Genomic DNA, 18,376 nt, shown 5'->3' with positions numbered 1-18,376 from the left:
ATGCAACAAGCATTCACAATCCATACTCGGTATCACAAGACTGATGTACCGCATAGTGAACGATGACGCTAGGCATCCCGAGATCCAGGTACATGAGAATCCGAAGTGATCGTAGTCATCGGACCCCTCCCGAGATCGTCGACAACGTTGTTTGGGTCAGGATAGGATGCTTGGCAGGGTGTCGTTTGGAAGTTTCAGCGTTTTTCAACTGTGGAAACAGCGCTCATAGGTTTGGCTAGTTGGTCAAGTTTCTTACAAGGCAGATATTAGTGGGTACACTAGATGTATAATCCGTGCTTTCGAAACCGTGGAAATCATGTCGGTGGGCGAGTCTTGTAGGTTGGAAACCCCTATTGCACATCACGCTAGACCCAATGCAGCAGTAACCAGTACTAGCGACCTTTGTTGCGTGGTCCACCTCTTTCCAAAGAAGAGAGTATCTAACAGACACACAAAATACTTCTGAACCAACTAGGCCCTCGCGATGATCATGGCCAAGAACTTGAAATAGGTGACGGGAACAACTACTGGGTTTCGTGTCATCCCACAGGGTACGGGACGGGACGAGTATTCTCCTATCGTCGCTAAGTTGTGATCCGCAGATTCCATGTCGACATCGGACTCTGAGGTAAGCTTACATACTGGCACACAGCGATGGTTCCGAAGATGGCCGTTGGCCAGATGGTTCTAGCTTCCGGGGCTAGAACCTTGCTTCACAAAGCCTTCGACGGCATGCCGTCAGCCCACACCGCTAGGAGTTGACACACTGCCGTCAAGTCTGAGAACGCCCGGTAGATAGGATGCGCTTGGGTACTAGTGGATCGAGTCCGCAATCTTATAGGTAATCCCAAATTGAGCAAGCTTGCAGAAAGGCTTATGTACTATTGACGCGTCGTTCTCTTCGCTCTTTAGCATTCGGTAATTTGGTCTGGTAACCAAACTTTCGACATATCGGCTCTGCAATTGATATACCTAGGTACGTATCGGGGATATTACGCGCAAGGCTGAGAAGCTGAAATTGTGAGATAATATAGCATAATGTGCTCCACAATCATACCTGATAAGGCTGCATTATTTTCATGTTCTCCCCATGTTTTGTTATGCGTGTCGCACCCCAAGTACGTCGGTAATGCCAGAACTATGCACGTGTTGTCATGGAGCATAGAAGCCAGTAGGACACCTGATCCTGTTCGGATGTACACAGACGCGGCGTAGGAATGACACCTAGTCCATCTGTTGTACTGAGTAAGACCGCCTCTGGCCTTGTCTTTTGCCGAATATAGGATATGATATTATTGCCTCCAATCGCGCACTCTCAGACGTAAAGCGAACACAAGGAGGATTGAGCGCCGCAGTAATCGGCTCTGATACCAGAAAGTAGAGGCTTTGAGTAGAGTGAAATCCAAACAATAGGAGCGGAGGATTCACAGAACGAATTGAGTTTTCGGTGACCTCATGGCGAATCATACGCCTTTCGGTAAGCGGACATCCAAAGAGCTCATCCTGATGGCCATCATCGTGCCCAAAAGGTCTAGGGTCTTCTCCAAAACGTACTCACTGGTCTCGCTCCAACCCAGCTCATACATCGAGACAACGACCTGAATGACTGCAAGTGCTTGAGTTGTACGTCCGGCAATGCTTCTCTGAAAACCGATTTATTTTCGTAATAGCCAATTTTGCATTCAGACAGACTTATTATCACGTACAGAGCCTCGGTGGCGCTAGAAGCACGTGGTGCTGAATCTTGATCGTTTGTTTGATCTTGATCTGAAATATTGTAAGCGGTGCTTGATGATCTCAAACCGCTTGTTGGAGCTGAGTTGACAAGCTTGTCAAGAAACAATCGCAATGCTATAGGTCAGCAAAGGAACTTTCCCAGTGTCACTCACCTACCCTTATGTTGTTGCGTGACTCTCACCTTGGGGTCTTCTCTGTCAACTCTCGCTACAGCCTTCTCCATCTTCAATAACGACCTCATCGACCCGAGCAGCGCCCGCGAGATTCTCCTCCGATTCGAAATACTCCCCCAAGCCTTGTGATGCCACGGCAGCAGCCCTTTCATGCAAATGTCTATGTTCCAGCGGATATTCGCGCTTACATTGTCACGGATAGAGTCGCATGCCGTCGCCACACTCGCATCCTCGCGGCAGCGCCAAAGGACGTTCGCGTCACGGAGAGAAAAGAAGAATATCAGCGGCACATAATGAATCGGCTTTTGGCAGCATGCGCTAATGTAGGGACCTTCTCTCAAGAGCATGCTGTGGAGTTGGTTCAGAAGTTTATTGCTATAGCACAAGTGTTAGAGAATTCCAAAGCTGCGGGGTTCCTGTTTGGTGCCGTTGAGCCTGCGGATGAAGCTGTTGAGAATGACCTGGTCGCAAGCGCATACCCGTCGCCTGTTGAGCATCCAGAAGATCGAACTTACTCTACTCCCAATCCTGCACACGAGCTTCTTTTACACCCGCTTTTAGTAGCTCTCCTAGCCTTTCAACTTGGCGGCCCCGTCAATGCCGCCTTTACCATCCATGAGCTTCAATGGAAGCCCCCAGACAATACAACGAGCGACATACCGACCTTTTACAGTGAGGGTGATACTGATGACCTGTTCCATGAATTTCGCATCACAAGAGTTTGGGAAATTCATGAAGGCGTGGCCGTTGGTCCTTCGGGAAACCATAGCGTGTTCATGACGGGCGAAGCCACACCACAACCGCTCATCAGTCTAGGTGCGCATGGCGAAGACACAGGCATCTCACCGGTTACTGTTTTGTACGAACCTAGGAATGCTGCCTTGTACTACGATTGTCAAGATACAGATGCTGTACGCCGAGGAGTCAGCTTGGATTTTCATCTCAACACGCTGACGGATGACATGCTTCGCCTCTTGGCAACGCCGTCATCAGAGACGTCGAGCGAAAAACTAACCTTGTCGAAATTGTTGACAAACTTTCCTATCTTCAATTACACTGCTCATTTCCATGACCTTCTCTTTAACTCTGAATCGCTGATAGCGATACTTACCAAGCTCTCCACTATCACGATACCGCCGCGATCCCACTTGTCAGGGGGTTCCCAGAGACCACACGAGAAAAGTTTCGAGGCCTACAAAAATGACAACTGGACGCACCTGCCACAGGAAGTCAGGCTTATGGAAAGCGACATCTGCTTGGAAGGCACTTACCCTACTCTAGTGAACTTCTTGGATAGCATCGTTCTCAAAGCACGTCGCGATGTCCACCTACCCCTTGGGATGGACTTGTTCCCTCAGAATCTCATAGCTGAGAATATGGAGTGGGCGCGCAAGTTCATTAGGGACATGTCGAAGGATACGATATCGATGCGCCTGTCATGTTACGCCCACGCACTTGTCGAGACAGCTTACTGTACAAAAGATCTTATCTCTACTCCCAATATGCGGGAGCTTGCCAGGATGGTCGAAGTGTACTGTCTCGAACTTACCGCTTTTGGCTTTCTGGACGAAGTTTTGCAACTTCCCTCTGTAGCTGCCCTAGTCCATGCTTTGGGTGGCGCTATCGATGGGCTGAAGGAAGTACAGTTATCCGCCGAACCATGGATTGAAGAAACGGATTTACAGATATACAGAACGCGTTGTCTGTACTTCTTCTGGTGCGTGGATTTAGTGGTGTGCTTTCTGAAGAAGCCTGTGATGGGGCCTTTTATGACTATAGACGTGGAAACCGCCGAATTGAAGATCAAAGAAGTTCAGAAGGAAGTGTGTCCTTTGGCAAAAAGGCTATTGCGGAACTGGGTTGCTTGGGGCCTGTTCGTCGATAGTTTGCCGGAAGGGGGGTTCTGTGTTCGGCAGCCTTCGGTGGGAGGCGGGGCTCATTAATTTTCCGAGCGACTGCAGATAGCAAGCGTGATATGTGACCGAAGATGGTAAGCTTTCAGGGGAGATCGAAGCATAGTTACCTACTCAGGAGAGATGTGTGCTCAAAGAGATCTAGTCTTTCGAGGTAGGCACCAAGGCTAGGTTCCAAGGCGCGCGGCGAGTGGCTCTGGTGCTGGTAGAATCTTGGAACATATAATATCCATCAATGACGGGGAGTTTTCGTATGCGTCAGTTGACCAGAATGGACAGAGTTGATCGAGAGTTTGACGTTACCCACGTATTCATCAATGACTAATTCGGACTAGCGGGACGGCAAATTAGATGCCCGCCGTCCGCGCAGCCGCAAGTAGTTTTTCCGCGTTGTAACTACTTGACGTAGCCCTGGAGAAGTCTTCCATCAATCGGCCGTGCTGCGGGATCGCATCTCTACCCCAGAATTTCGTATTCGCAGAGGCATTTGGGCGGCTGCACCACGCGTCTAGACCGTTCAGCCACCTGTTTCAATCAAAGCCGCCAATCAGTTGGCCTTGCATGACCTCACATGCGTTGGTATGCTCTCGCATTCGAGGCGACGTCAAGCAACAGCCACTCCGCCACTAGATGCTTGACACTGAGCAAACCAGAGACCCGGATATGAGCGTAGATCACCACGAATGCAGGTTCTCCGTAGGTATTGTCCAAACGAGGCTAGACAAGGCGAACTATCACCATCCAAACTCTAAAAAGTCATGCGGTCGCTGTGCCTATAGTCTCAGCTCAACTCTCCCAAGAATATCAGCGCTTGTTTAACAGAACGAGACATGTCTTGTCCCGGCTTACATATACGAGAATGAATGCGAAAAGAGCAAGAATTCTCGGCCAGATCTCGTTTCAGGTGTCTTGGAAGCGAAGACTATGACGGGACGCGAGGATTGTGAGTGTAGTTAAGCTGACACCGACCATGCATGGTCTAAACTTGGAGCACTAGCATGGGCGCAGTGGACAGTGAGTGGATGGGATCTTGTATCAACGCCCGTGTCTAAGGTTAATAACTTCCTCCGTTCTGAATCATATCAGGTTAAGCCGGAGCAAGTGGGGTTGAAGGTTCCCAGGTCTGGGGCCTCAGACCCAACAGTCTCCGGGACCTAGAGCTGATATCCTCTAATGGTACAGAGCCGGACGAACCGGTGGGCTTTATTGTCTCGTGAAGCTTTTGTATAAATATCTACTGTCTGCACGAATTCACTGCATTCACACACTCATCTACTCATTCAGCTTCTCATCCACATCATACAATTCATTGACCCAGTCGCTCTTCGCATACCATCAACACCATGGCTGGTCTGACACTAGTCTCTCTTCTTCTCGGTGCGAGCGTTCTCGTCTCTGCTGCCCCATCAACACTTTCGACCCGACAAAGCTGCACATTTACCGATGCTGCTACTGCCATCAAGAACAAAGCCTCATGCTCTACTATCATTCTCAATGGAATTGCAGTCCCTGCTGGAGTCACCTTGGATTTGACAGGGCTCAATAAGGGCACTACCGTCACTTTCCAGGGTCACACAACCTTCGCCCACCAGGCCTTGTTTGCAGGCCCTCTCATTTCGATTTCTGGAACTGGTCTTGTGGTCAACGGTGCCACAGGTCACGTTATTGATGGAGGTGGTGCAGCGTATTGGGATGGCACGGGCTCCAACGGAGAAACAAAGCCCAAGGTATATTGAAATGAAGCTCCTGGGAGTTGAGACCTCTTATTAAATAAGTCAGTTTTTCTTCGCACACAACATGATTTCGTCAACTATTAGTAATCTCAATGTCTTGAACACACCTGTTCAGGCCTTTTCGATCAGCAATTCGCAGCAGCTAACCCTTGATCACATCACTATCGACAACAGTGCAGGGGATGTGGGCAACCTCGGGCACAACACAGATGCGTTTGACGTCGGCGAGTCCTCTGGTATTTTCATCACCAACTGCAACGTCAAGAACCAAGACGACTGCCTTGCAGTCAACTCCGGCACTAATATTCACTTCATCAACAATATATGCTCAGGCGGGCATGGAATCTCTATTGGATCCGTTGGCCTACGCAAAAACAATGTAGTCAAGACCGTTATCGTCTCCGGATGCACCATTATCAACTCTCAGAACGGTGTACGCATCAAGACGATCTCAGGCGCTACCGGCTCTGTCTCTGATATCACATATAAGGATATCACCCTACAGAAGATAACCCAGTTCGGCGTCGTCATCCGACAGGACTATCTCAACGGAGGACCCACGCTCAATCCCACCAATGGCGTCCCCATTACTGGCCTGATTATCGAAAATGTCAAGGGCACTGTCACTTCAAGTGGCCAAGACTACTTTGTTCTCTGCGGTGAGGGCAGCTGCTCTGACTGGACATGGACCGGCAACAGCATCACTGGTGGCGGAAAACCATCCAACTGCACACGCACGCCCAAGGGTATTTCATGCCCCGCCTAAAGGCTTGTGCCAGGCTCCAGCGTTTTTGGTATATATTCGGCAGTTGTTTTCGGAGTTTGTGTTTTCATAGTTAGGATGAGATACAGGCAACCCATGAACAATAAAGAGCTATATAATGTAGTCGTCCAATTTGTTTTACCTCTATGATTAGTGAACTCGATGAATGTCTCACGTCTTGTAACCTGTCGTACCAGCATGGACTACTCTAGTGGCAGCCTCGAAGCCAGATCTGCCCTTGCCGCTCTCGCACAAGACCTCGACATCGACCAAACCGCACTCAAGACCGTTCTGGAGGGTGCCTTGGACCTCTGGCCAGGCGCAGACCACAACAGTTTTCATGCGTTCCAGCGGAGCTTTGAATATCTGGGGTACCATATCGAAGTCGCCAAGTTGTTTGCGACAGTTGTTGCATTTCAACAGAAATTCGGGATAATGATAACTAGGAGTTCGACTTGATTTAGGTGAATTTCTGTTAGGTGCTGTTTGATTGCATGATGACGACTGAGAGAGCTGGGACGACTGAGACTGTTTAGGAAAAAGGAAATTCTGTAGATGAGTAGGAAGAAAGAGTATCAGTCTAGTGTTCTAGCAAGGGTTTATTAGTATTCTTTAAGATGTGTGCAGGTAGATAGTAATGTAGAACGACTCTTAAATATGTGCTGCACTACAATTAGTGTATAGATAGAAGAACTTTTCGAGTCTTAGTTCACGCGGAGTCTTGTGATATCGAGAATTGTTTCTTGAACAGTTACTTGACTTGCCGTCACTCACTAGAAAAGCAAGCTTTGTGACATTATTACATAAAGATCGCTTCAATTTTTGAGGAAACATAATATGAAGTGCTCTTTGAGCTGACCGCCGCTGTTTTACGACGCTTTCCTTAGGTTCATATAACAATAAGTCTTTCACTTGCACCTTTACTTTGCCGCCCAAGGACCCCCATTACCTATAAAATCAAAGATTCCTACATCTTTGACCATTACCAAACACTCTACTAACATTATCATGGATAATTCTCCCGACGACCACGCAAGCTTTCGCTTCATGGGCTTAGACGAATCTTTGTTTCCAAACAACGAAGGGGACTATGCATCATCATACATGTACCCAGGTAGAGCAACTGGCCAGCTCTACTATCGGCGTAAGTTTTTGATTTATGATCAGGAACCTCTAAACTAATGTTGCTCATAGCTCCGGCTGCAAATCCACCCCCATGGGAAACTCCGGCGGACGCTTGGCGCTATGACGGCAATAAAGTATGGACTGGTGAAGCCTTCGTTTTCTCTCGCCGTACTCAGCCAGAGCCTGATACCCGTACATCAGCTGTATTGAGGGCTTTCTTATCAAGTCCTGGACTCTCGCAAGATGTTGTAGCTTCCCAGGGATCTGGAAATGGTCATCTTTCTGGAATTACACAACTGTCAGGAGGTTCCCAAGAACATGTCATTGGTTATCGAACACCCCCAACATCATCCGAAGTCTCTTTGATGAGGAACGAATGTACGTTTCCAGTGGCAGGGAATACTGGTAACGCATTGGGTGCTGCTTCACAAGTGCCCGATGCTTCACAAGTACTCGCTACCTCAAGAGTCCCTGCCGCGACTGGTCATGCCGTCGATAACTCAATAAACAGCCCAGCAGAACATGAACCCGCTGAGGACGACACGGGTTTCTACTTTACTGGATGGAATGACGAGGCAAAAAGGATGTTGTATCTGTGGAAAGGCAAGAATAAGAAGGGTTATCAATTCTTTGCACATCTCTTTCCTGGTGAAACTAAGGAATCGCTTCACGCGGCTTGGGTACAGCACAAGAGGGAAGGGAAGCAGCTCTACAAGATTTGGGCGATGACGAGTAAACAGTCACGTGGTGCTGTGCAGGTGTAAAGTTTTCTACAAAGAGCAACCTAGCAACAGTGTGGAGCCGGGCGCGGGGAAAGTGTTTGAACCGTGGCATGGAAAAATCGACTGGAGGTTTCGGATAGCTCTGAACTAGAAAATGTGCCTCGTCGAGTGTTAAGGATTGTACCGGTTACTGAAATGGCCGAAGCTACGGTAGATAGCCTAAACATATCGTGCGGCGCCACAGCCGCCTTCACAGACTGATCCGCCAGGGTTCCATTGTGAAGTCCATTATGAAGTCCATTATGAAGTCCATTGTGAAGTCCATTGTGAAGTCCATTGTGAAGTCCATTGTGAAGTCCATTGTGAAGTCCGTTGCGAACGATTCAGAGATCTACACGATAACCAACGTTGTCATTTCTGAAGTGGATTTGAGCTGGAATAAATCTGGTAATAATACGTACGCCAATGTTTGCCTGCAGACTAAAATCATAGCAAACCGGCATATTGCGCATGTGGAGACGTGCAGATTGGTTAGTTCTAGCGTGTCAGGCTCGCGCACTGCCTAAGGTTGAAGCTCGCGTTACCATCACCCTGTGTCATCCTCCGCCATCGGCTCTATCACGATACTTTTTTCTTATCCTCTTAATGCGCAAAGTAATTTCGTTCACTTTGCATATCCACAAGCACCATCATGCTAACGAAAGGCACGCGTGTGCCGAAACGCACAATGCCCACCCTGGATTGGAGAGCAGCCCATCCCTCTTTGACATGCGCTTAAGCTGAATACCTTCGGAACATACCCCTCTCAGGATGCTTCGGGGCAGTGCAAGTGGATGCTGTTCGGATGCGAGACCTGCCGACTGGAGCTGTACATCTCTGTAACCACGCCGACCTGAATCCACCTGGGCTCTGCTGGCGGCACTGTGTAGACGAGCATTGAGGGAACCTGACCGTGAAGACCTGTTATAATACCATCTGTTTATAGCAGCTCAATCGGTTTGGGTGTCGGATTCAAACGATAAGAAGGCGCCGAACGGTAACTGCGACATTCTTGCGACGTGGGCAGCGCCAGCATCCTGGTGAGCACCTAGCAATGCCGCACATTGGCGTTTTACCGACTTATCGGGAGATTTATAATCGCCAAGCCGTTCTGCAAACGTTGTGTATGTGTTGCATCATGCGTTTGTCGGCAATGCGCAGTAGTATGCGAACATTTGACTGGGTTAAGCACATGATAGTGAGACACGGGGCCTGGTTAACCACTCGTCTCATGGTATACATTCACGGTTGTGCCATTACGATACTACGGTAGCATTCATCTTCGTTATTGTTCTCTGTTCATTCTATTCATTTGACTGCCGGCCAGTTACCATTACATCATCCGCATATAATCATCATGAGATTCTCACTAGAAATGACCTTTGGCCTTTTGGCACTATCAAGCGTCGAGGCGTTCGTTGTTCCCCCTCGCTCTCTCTGGGCCGTAAGTAATCACTCTTCCATACACGACGAGGCTTGTTGTGCCACATTCAAGCCCATATTAGTACCGTCATATCAATCGTTTACTTACTCTCGTTATAGTCAACCATCGCTACCCGCGACTACCGTTCCAGTCCTGTGAGACGTGACGCAGGCTTCTCAAGTCTTGACATACCGGTAGAGCCAGAGACTCGTCGCCGGGTAGCCCGTGCCCTCACTATTGGAGGTCTGACACTTGGCGGAGAGGGTGGAGGCATCAGTGGTGGCGGTCTGAAGCTCGGCGGCGGCGGTGCCAAAGGAAATGGTACAGCGACAGCTGCTGCTGCGGCATCCATGACCACGGGTACTGGAAAGAAGCCCGCCAAGGCGAAGCCTGAAGCAGCAGCAGGAAACGGCGGCGCCGGCACTGAGAACCAACCCGGACGCGCGGAGGGCGAGGCAGCCAAAGCAAAGGCTGAGAAAGAAGCCGCAGCGGCAAAGGAAGAGGCGGCCAAAGCAGAGGCGGCGGCAGCAAAGGAAGAGGCAGCAGCAGCAAAGGGTGAAGCAGCAATGGGCGAGGCAGCAAAGGGCGAGGCAGCAAAGGGTGAGGCAGCAAAGGGTGAGGCAGCGGCAGCAGAGGGTGAGGCAGCAAAGGGTGAAGCAGCAAAGGGTGAGGCAGCAAAGGGTGAAGCAGCAAAGGGTGAGGCAGCGGCAGCAGAGGGTGAGGCAGCAGCAGCAAAGGGCGAGGCAGCAAAGGGCGAGGCAGCAAAGGCTGAGGCAGCAACAGGCGAGGCCGCAAAGGCTGAGGCAGAAAAGTCAAACGGTGTCAAGGCTACTGAGGAGTCTGAGAAGTTTTCCGAAGAGTCTGGAATCACCCTCGACAAAGCTGGTCAGGCGGCAAACCTAGGAGGCAACTTGGGTATCACCAAGGGCTCCGATGGTAGTTCGTCAGTCGGTGGAAGCAACGGCATCAACGTGGCTGTAAGGTGAGGGTTATATATGGTGAGAACAGTTGGATATACCTTCTTTTTCCTTTGTTATGATGCGCGCATCAGTTACGGTTTTCTATTTAATGTTAAATTCTATGCGCTACAATCTCTCTCTCTCTTTCTCTCGTTGGCTGTTCCTTTCCGCGCTTCATTTAGTGGCTGCTTCTCTCACCTACCTAGGTAGTCTGCCAAAAACGGTGTGGACACCCAGTCTATCATGATCGGTGCTGCTGCCACTTCTCTTCAATACTTCCCACTGCATCTCATAATACTATACAGGCGACTCTCAATGTAGCCTGAATATGCTGCACCATTGAACCTCACCGTTCATCGCTCACGGATCACCTTAGTGTGCTCGGGTGCGCCTTCCTCCTCATGGTGAATACGCGCCAAGCCAGGGTCTTGGCCGACTATTCAGCAGGAGCAACTTGAGCTGATTCAAACCCTCAGCCTCCACCCCACCTTGACATACGAGTATCACCTGCAGTAACATGTCGTACTCCAGGTCTGAAGAGTCAACAAGCAGTGGTCAATCTGACTCTGACGTGGACAATGGCGACCTCAAGAACAACATCCTCCTCATGCTAGCCGAGAGCGAAGCAGCTCGCGCACGCGAACAAGTACAGAAACTTCAGCATGTCCAAGGCCGTCTGACAGTTGAAGGCGGAAGTCTTCGCGCCCGGCTCGATAATGCCGAAGCCCGCGCTCAAGGCGCCACTGACAGTCGCGACCTCATCAAGAAGCTCAAGGCAATGTTTGCTGCTGAACGAAATGAGAAGGAGCAGGCCATCAAAGATAAGGCGCAACTATCTGAAGCCCTCGCAGCTCAGCTCTCTGCAGGCGCAGAAGCAGCAAAGAAGAGCAGTGAAGCGACAGCACATCTGGAAACAACTATCGAAAACCAACGCCGTCAGATCGAAAACGCTGAGCACAAACTCACCATCGTCAAAGGTGATCGTGATTGGTATGTAATCATACACTTATCATTCGTTCAGATGTAAAGCGTTTTACTAACATTATTCAAGGTATCGCGCTGAACACGGCCAAATGCTCGAAGCTCGCAACATCCAGCACACCGACCGGGCGCCCGAGATCAATCACCTCAACAACAAGATTACAAGGCTGACTCAGGATGTCCAAAATATCAAGGAGGATTCCCGAAACAAAGTTCAAGTATTGAAGCGGTACATCGCCGTCCAGGTTGTCAATCTTGATCTATTCCACAACCACATCTATACCTGTCGTCATCATGATGTATCAAACACCTATTATGATAGAATCGTCACGCGGGTAAAGAAGCCACATGTGGCAGCAAATGAGATCTTCAGAGACTGGAAAGGAGACGACGTATTCATGACCGAATATTCAGCCACGAGACAAGCTTTACTCGACCATCACAGGGCTCATGAGCAAGCTGGCAAGACTCGTGGTGAGTATTCTAGTTGCGTCAAGGACATCCTCGTTCATGGGGACCAGCATCGTGGTGTGAGCTTTGACTACACCTTGGACTGATGCAAAGCAGGATGGATGAAGGAGGGGAGGATAGTGTCAAAGAAGCAACTACAGTGGACAGGATATACATGCCGAAAGCATATGCTAAGTTGCATTCACGGTATCAAAGCGGAAGATTTACAACGCTGAGCAAGTTCAGCCTTTCTCTGAATCAGAATGTAGAGAATTTACCCGATTCTAACGTCAGCTCACTCCCCAAAATGCTCCTCAACGTGATGTGCAACCGCCGCCTCATCACCCTCAAAAACCCTACAAACAGGACAAGTCGCCATCTGTCCTGCACCTCCACTCGTACTACCACTCTGAGCATGTCTTCTATCCGCCTCTTCCAACACAGCAAACAAGCCTAACTCCCCCGCGCCTCTCCTCTTTCCCTCATCATACAAATAATCGTCCTCATCCCTAATGTCTCTCTCCACCCTGCCCCCTCTCATCCCACCACCACCCTCCCCATTCCTTCCCAACCCAGCCCCGACCCCACCAACAAGTGCCTCTCCCCTTATCCCCTCAGCCTCCGCAACAAGCCCCTGCACTCTCCCCACTCTCCCATCTCTCAACCTTACCTTGACGCCGCGCGGATGATCGCCGCGAGTCAGCAAATCAGCGACTATACCCTTAACTTGGTGGCCCGTGGGTTGGTCTTGCTTGAGGATTATGGAGACGGCGGTGCCGCGTGAGATGGATGAGTAGGCTGGGACGCGTGGGTGGTCGGGGTCACGGGGTATGTTGGGGGTGCGGACGCGTCCTCGGCCGCGTGCTCTGAATCCGGGTCCGCCTCGTCCCCGTGTTTGGTTGGGGGCTGGGGTGTTGGCGCCCCTGCCACGGCCTCGAGATGGTGCTGATGATGGTGATGATGACGATAGGTTGTTGGAGATAGGTCCGATGTTTTCTCGGCTTCGGCCGCGTCCTTGACCTTGCATTGGGGCGGTTGATGTGCGCGATGGTGGACAGACCCGTCTTGCGGCCGGGATTTGTAGGATCTGTAAGATTTGTGTCTTTTCTCTCTGCCCCAGTTTGCGCGTCTCTTTTTGGGCCAAGATAAGTCCTTCTCTTTGTCTGTGGATATCACGTGTAGCCGTTCTCCAAGAAACCTCTATGACTTGTATACAACGAAGATAAACTCTCCTGACACCACTAGATGACCTTGGCCTTGTTCTCTGAAATATAGATCGAGATTAGATAGACTTTGCGGGATCCAAGGGCGGACGTTTTTTTCTTGTGGTAGAAATATCGGTATATTTAGATCTTTCAAGGCCCAAGCTTAGATCTATATTCACGCGCATTAAGTGCTGGGGACCATGAACCCGTGGAGTATTTTCAAGCCTTGGCGCTAATTACGTCATTCACGACTTCCATCTCTACGCCCTCCACTGATCTCACACCCGCCTGAATTATCTTTCTCACACGTGGTACTACAAAGATTCAATAATTCAAGCCATGCATACACGTCAGACTATGTAAATATTTTCTCCCTAAAGGGAAAGTATAAGACAGGACAAGAGAAAGACGCCGGGGTAATGCTTTGAGCAAAGAAACCAAGGGAAACTAAACTCCCCTTCCAATAGCAACTGGTCAATAATAGGTGACTGCCGCATTCCCTCTTTTACACCAGGAGAGAGCGAGGCAAACTCCCCGCCAATCTACAAATTTCTACTTTGCTTGCGCTCCTTCCTGTAAACCAACGCCATGGTATGATGGGGTTTCGTTCGTAAGCGTAGTGCCAAGGGGTATACACACGAATCAAAAAGATCGTAATATGTGGTGCAGAAGCGACTTGTCTTGAAGGGTGCGGAAGCAATGGCAAGGCTCCTAGAGATTCAACGAGGTTTCGTCGCTTAGAAAGGGAAACCACCGGGTGGTCCTCTTCGGCCACCGCCGTTTGGCATGCCGCCCATGCCACCAAAGGGACTGCCACCGGGGCCGCCGCCAGAGCTGAAGTGGAAGCCGCCTCCGCCACGGCCGCCTCCCATACCGCCTCCGCCCATGCCGCCGAACATCTGCATGACTGTAAAGGATGTTAGTGAGGTGTCCAAGCTCATGATAGTGGTTATACTTACGAATCTCGGGGTCGATGCCACCCATGCCTCCGCCCATGCCACCTCCCATGCCACCACCACCGAACATGTCGTTGGGGTCAACAAGGTCGGCCCCAGAATCATATCTTTCACGCTTCTGGGCATCGCTCAGGGTCTCATGTGCCTCCTGAATCTCCTTGAAACGGTCTGCGGCGTCTGCGTCGTCGGGGTTCTTGTCGGGGTGGTGTATGATTGCGAGTTTTCGGTAGGCCTTCTTGATCTCAGTCTCGGTCGCGTCTTTTTGGATACCGAGAATCTTGTAGTAGTCCTTCCTCTTGCTCTTCTTCAATTCCATCTCAGCATCGCGAATCTCCTTGGCAATGCCCGGTTCGGACGGGTTCTCTTCAGCAATGGCCTTGAGATCTCGCACTGCTTCTTCCCAATTGCCATTCTCACCCAATGCCTTAGCCCGGGTTTTCCGCGCCTTGGTGTAGCTGGGGTCGAGCTCTAGCGCCTTCTCGCAGTCTGCGATAGCCTGCTTCCAGCTCTTTTGTCGGCTGTGGCATAGTGCTCTGTTCTGCAGTATCTTTGAATTAGTGCTCTTGTTGGAAGGGTCTACTGCGAGCGCTTGTGAGTAGGTGTCAATGGCTTCTTGGAACCTGCCAGCCTTAAAGGCAGCGTTACCCTCTGACTTCAAGCGGTCCAGCTTTTGCACCATTCGCAGGTACTTTACGGCCGTTTTGAAGTCGGGGTCGCAGTTCAGCGCCTGTCTGAAATGCTGCACGGCCTTGTCGTTTTCGCCCTGCGCGTATAGGATGCGACCACGCAGTACCAGGGCATCCGGGTCCTGGTTGTTGTATCGCAGAAGTGACATGGCCACATTCTGTGCCTCGCCAAGTGCGTTGGCATTGCCCATGCGCAGGTGTGCCTCTCCCCGCATGAGCTGCCATTTCCGTGGCTTGTCAACGCCCATGCCAAGACCCTTTTCTGCCTCGTTGAGGGCGTATATGACCATGGAGCCCGACCCTTCGTTTCGCGAAGTCTCCTCGGCGGTGCGCAGGTGCTTCTGCATGGTCAAAGCGGGTTGCTTATCCTTTGCTGTAGCGTTGATTGAGTTGTAAACGTCCACGGCCTCATCTGGCCGTCCCAGACTCGTGTATACTCTACCTAACCGCAGGAGAATCTTCAGATTGTTGGGGTCGAGCTCGTCTGCCATCTTGCAGTCTTCCATGGCCTCGACGAAGCGGTTTGCCGAAATATAGGCCGCAGCCCGGTTCGAGTAGTACGTGGCATTTTTGGGGTCTGCCTCGATGGCTGTATAAAAAGAGACAAATTAGCCTGGAGCTCGACGGGAGTTACCCGGTGGTCACAACGCACCTTTGGAGTATTCTTCAATGGCGCGGGGGTAGTCCTTGATCTTGAAGAACTTGTTGCCCGCAGCCTTGTACTCTTCAGCGTCGATGGTCGGGGGCTCTGCAGGCGGCGTGGCAGCCTCCGGGGTAGCGGCGTAATTTGCTGTGGGCGGGGGTGGGCTCTTTGTATACCGGTGTGGGGGAGGCGCTGGCCCGCCGTTGGTCTTGGGGGGGGCTTCTGTGACGGGACTGGATGAGGCGGGCGGCGGCGACGAGCCGTCCCGGTCGAGATCCATTGGCTGAGGCGTGGGCTGTTGCTCCATGGCCGACATTTGCGAAGACAGGCGCTGACGCTCTTCGGGCGGGAGGTTTAGCGGGTGGGAGTCACGGTCGTACTTGGACGAGCGCTTGGACGAGTACGAGCTCGAACGGCGAGTGGAGCGTTCCCGATCTTTCACCCGCGTGTGTGACGACTGCTTGTCGGGTGAAGGTGGAGGGGTACTGGAACTGCTATGCGGTGCAGGCCGGGGGGCAAGGTTGGGTATCTCGCGGGTCTTTGACGACTTCTTTGAGGATTTGGCAAAGAGGGAGGGAAGAACCATGCCTAATGGTGTGTGTCACTAGAAATTTAGTGTGGGCTGCTGGGTGATTCCAGGGTCGATAAAAATGAGCTGGGATTTTGCTCCTAAAGACGTTGCCAGAATGTTCTATACCGACGAGGATAATCCCGCTAGTAGAGCGCAGCGGAACGTGCATTGCGAAGGCTGGGGCAGTCCTGCAAACGCCAATCAAGCCCTGCATCACGCCCTGGTAGGCGCAAATAAGCCGCTTCCATATCTCGCACTGGCGTAGCTATCATACTCAGCTGGCACCACTGCTTGACACCAAACATGTTCGACTGTATGCGCCGGGCGAATCTTTTCCTATGGCGGCGAGGATAGGCGTTGGCAGCCCAGCCTCGCTCATTTCCGACGCCGATTGCAGGCTAGGCGAGTCTGGGGACAATGGCTTCGTCGTCCATGGAGACAGCGTCGAGCTGCCATTCTCTGGCGCAAAAAGAAACATTTTGAAACAACAAAGCAAGTACCGCGCTCTTTGTGATGGTAGCACCCAACGGCACGCGCCGACGCCACGCTCTCTTGGATGCGACAAAGACGCAACACGTGCTGTAGAGTGTGTCGCAAGGTACTATGTACAGTAACTTGGAGTCTATGGTCATGGCTATGGGCACATCAGAGTCATGGCGTTGGCTGTTGGAATACCAGCCTTTTGTTGTGTCGACGCCAGACGCGCCGTGTTTGCGCGTGCACGTGTGTGCTAGTCGCATGATACATGTACAGAAGTGACTGCTTACTGCCTTCTGTATGACTCGTCTTTGATAGTATGAGACCTGGCATTTCCCGATAGAGTAACTCGACGCGCCTGCAGCCAATCAGCCGTCATCGTCGCCAATACCGCTCCGTCTGCTCTTCAGCCATGAGCCATCCTGCGCCCTCTGCGGGAACTTTACGAGAACTATCTTCTGCGAGTCGTTTCAGAAGCACACTAGCGGTAACTCACTTGCATCCAGGTGTCTGATAGTGTGCAGCTTTGCATTCGCATTGCTGACTCTCCCATCCCAACCACAACCAGCATCGGGGCCTTGCCCGGTTCCCCCTCTTCCCCCGCGGCGTATTCCAAGTAGCTCTCTTCAGCTTCCCAAACCACACTTTACGCCATATATGCATCTGCAGCATTTCAAGCCAAAGCCAAAGTCAAAGTCAAAGTAGTTGCATCCAAGCCCATCGCACCAGCCCCTCTCCTTGTCGTCATCCCGCTTTCTACGCACGTGCCATCAGATACCGGCACAGCGTCACCTCCAGGTCCAGCTCTGGTTCATAGCTTCGCACTCCACAATCTACCATCGTAAGTACTCGCGCTTTGGCGCTACAGCGGGTGCCACGGACTCGGGCCTTCCAAACGCTTCACAGCCAAATCCCGTGCCAGCTCCATCGCTTCACCACCCCGGCCAGCAGCACGTATGACAGGCGGCGACCGGCAGCCAGTGGCCACTCCAGACTATCGTGAACTTCAGCCCAACCCCCAACAACACTCGATCAAGGATTCTGATCACCTGCACATCACCATGGGTCTCACGTACAACATCTATCTAAACTCTTCGCGCATCTATGGCTGCAAGAACTGCAAGACACACCTATCCAACCACGATGACATCCTCAGCAGGGTGAGTGCGCTTTGCTCTCCTTCCAGTCGCGCGCGCTGCGCTAACATGCCCTAGAACTTCCGCGGTCAGCACGGCAAAGCCTATCTGTTCGACAGCGTCGTCAATATCACCGAGTCAGACCCAAACGAGCGCAACATGACAACTGGTCGCCACATAGTACGTGACATACACTGTCGCCAGTGCAAGGAGACGGTCGGCTGGAAGTATGACAAGGCATACGAGGCCAGCGAGAAGTACAAAGAGGGCAAGTTCATCTTGGAAGAGGAACTTCTCTGCACCGTCACCTGAGGGAACTGCACCACGCAGCATCGGCGTCACTTTAATGGGCATCTGAAGGGAGTCTCGGATTGGATACGGATGGATTGGATTAAATGGAGGCGTTTTATGTCTTACGATATTACCAAACTGGCGTCAGGTTGGTCAAATGGATTATATCATCTTTGATAAGTTGGCTTTGATGTCTTCGTAGTCTTTCTATTCCGCGTTTCACGTATCTGCCCAGGCTCTACTTACACCAGTTTAGCTCGCCACAGCGATATCGGTATCCGCCCGGAAATGTGCGGAGATTTCTTGTCGCGCTTCCCGGGAATATCCACCTTTAGCGAAACGCAGCGTGCGTCCATATACTTGGGTAGAGCCTCATGGCGTCACCCAGTGAGC

General features: G+C 51.2%; 9 protein-coding genes across 9 annotated transcripts; 6 read left to right on the top strand and 3 right to left on the bottom strand.

Moving 5' to 3' along the window:
- Positions 1 to 2,203: 2,203 nt before the first annotated feature.
- PtrM4_005740 (uncharacterized protein) lies at positions 2,204 to 3,853 on the top strand (the record flags this gene model as incomplete). Its single annotated transcript, XM_001930583.1, has 1 exon — positions 2,204 to 3,853. One exon carries the CDS (start codon positions 2,204 to 2,206, stop codon positions 3,851 to 3,853), a length of 1,650 nt encoding a protein of 549 aa, XP_001930618.1.
- A 1,313-nt stretch (positions 3,854 to 5,166) lies between these two features.
- On the top strand, positions 5,167 to 6,322 carry PtrM4_005730 (Glyco-hydro-28 multi-domain protein; the record flags this gene model as incomplete). The annotated part of the gene is made up of 2 exons (XM_001930582.1): positions 5,167 to 5,550; positions 5,603 to 6,322. 2 exons carry the CDS (start codon positions 5,167 to 5,169, stop codon positions 6,320 to 6,322), a joined length of 1,104 nt encoding a protein of 367 aa, XP_001930617.1.
- A 168-nt stretch (positions 6,323 to 6,490) lies between these two features.
- Positions 6,491 to 6,697, bottom strand: PtrM4_005720 (uncharacterized protein; the record flags this gene model as incomplete). Its single annotated transcript, XM_066102778.1, has 1 exon — positions 6,491 to 6,697. The coding sequence occupies one exon, from the start codon at positions 6,695 to 6,697 to the stop codon at positions 6,491 to 6,493; it is 207 nt and encodes a 68-aa protein (XP_065964980.1).
- A 630-nt stretch (positions 6,698 to 7,327) lies between these two features.
- Positions 7,328 to 8,208, top strand: PtrM4_005710 (uncharacterized protein; the record flags this gene model as incomplete). The annotated part of the gene is made up of 2 exons (XM_001930581.2): positions 7,328 to 7,463; positions 7,514 to 8,208. The coding sequence occupies 2 exons, from the start codon at positions 7,328 to 7,330 to the stop codon at positions 8,206 to 8,208; spliced, it is 831 nt and encodes a 276-aa protein (XP_001930616.2).
- Positions 8,209 to 8,416: 208 nt separating this feature from the next.
- PtrM4_005700 (uncharacterized protein) lies at positions 8,417 to 8,527 on the bottom strand (the record flags this gene model as incomplete). Its single annotated transcript, XM_066102777.1, has 1 exon — positions 8,417 to 8,527. One exon carries the CDS (start codon positions 8,525 to 8,527, stop codon positions 8,417 to 8,419), a length of 111 nt encoding a protein of 36 aa, XP_065964979.1.
- A 1,035-nt stretch (positions 8,528 to 9,562) lies between these two features.
- Positions 9,563 to 10,614, top strand: PtrM4_005690 (TolA, Membrane protein involved in colicin uptake; the record flags this gene model as incomplete). The annotated part of the gene is made up of 2 exons (XM_001930580.1): positions 9,563 to 9,649; positions 9,748 to 10,614. 2 exons carry the CDS (start codon positions 9,563 to 9,565, stop codon positions 10,612 to 10,614), a joined length of 954 nt encoding a protein of 317 aa, XP_001930615.1.
- Positions 10,615 to 11,104: 490 nt separating this feature from the next.
- Positions 11,105 to 12,125, top strand: PtrM4_005680 (Myosin-tail-1 domain containing protein; the record flags this gene model as incomplete). Its single annotated transcript, XM_001930579.1, has 2 exons — positions 11,105 to 11,577; positions 11,639 to 12,125. 2 exons carry the CDS (start codon positions 11,105 to 11,107, stop codon positions 12,123 to 12,125), a joined length of 960 nt encoding a protein of 319 aa, XP_001930614.1.
- Positions 12,126 to 13,960: 1,835 nt separating this feature from the next.
- PtrM4_005670 (DnaJ, DnaJ-class molecular chaperone with C-terminal Zn finger domain protein) lies at positions 13,961 to 16,094 on the bottom strand (the record flags this gene model as incomplete). The annotated part of the gene is made up of 4 exons (XM_066102776.1): positions 13,961 to 14,057; positions 14,121 to 14,130; positions 14,183 to 15,454; positions 15,518 to 16,094. The coding sequence occupies 4 exons, from the start codon at positions 16,092 to 16,094 to the stop codon at positions 13,961 to 13,963; spliced, it is 1,956 nt and encodes a 651-aa protein (XP_065964978.1).
- A 1,418-nt stretch (positions 16,095 to 17,512) lies between these two features.
- PtrM4_005660 (Yippee zinc-binding protein) lies at positions 17,513 to 18,004 on the top strand (the record flags this gene model as incomplete). Its single annotated transcript, XM_001930577.2, has 2 exons — positions 17,513 to 17,716; positions 17,771 to 18,004. 2 exons carry the CDS (start codon positions 17,513 to 17,515, stop codon positions 18,002 to 18,004), a joined length of 438 nt encoding a protein of 145 aa, XP_001930612.2.
- Positions 18,005 to 18,376: the final 372 nt, after the last annotated feature.

The sequence above is a fragment of the Pyrenophora tritici-repentis genome, chromosome 1 (assembly GCF_003171515.1).
Source record: "Pyrenophora tritici-repentis strain M4 chromosome 1, whole genome shotgun sequence".
In the NCBI taxonomy this organism is placed as follows: Eukaryota; Fungi; Ascomycota; class Dothideomycetes; order Pleosporales; family Pleosporaceae; genus Pyrenophora; species Pyrenophora tritici-repentis.
The sequence above is the reverse complement of the archived record's forward strand: the minus strand, read 5'-3'. Positions and strand labels throughout refer to the sequence as shown.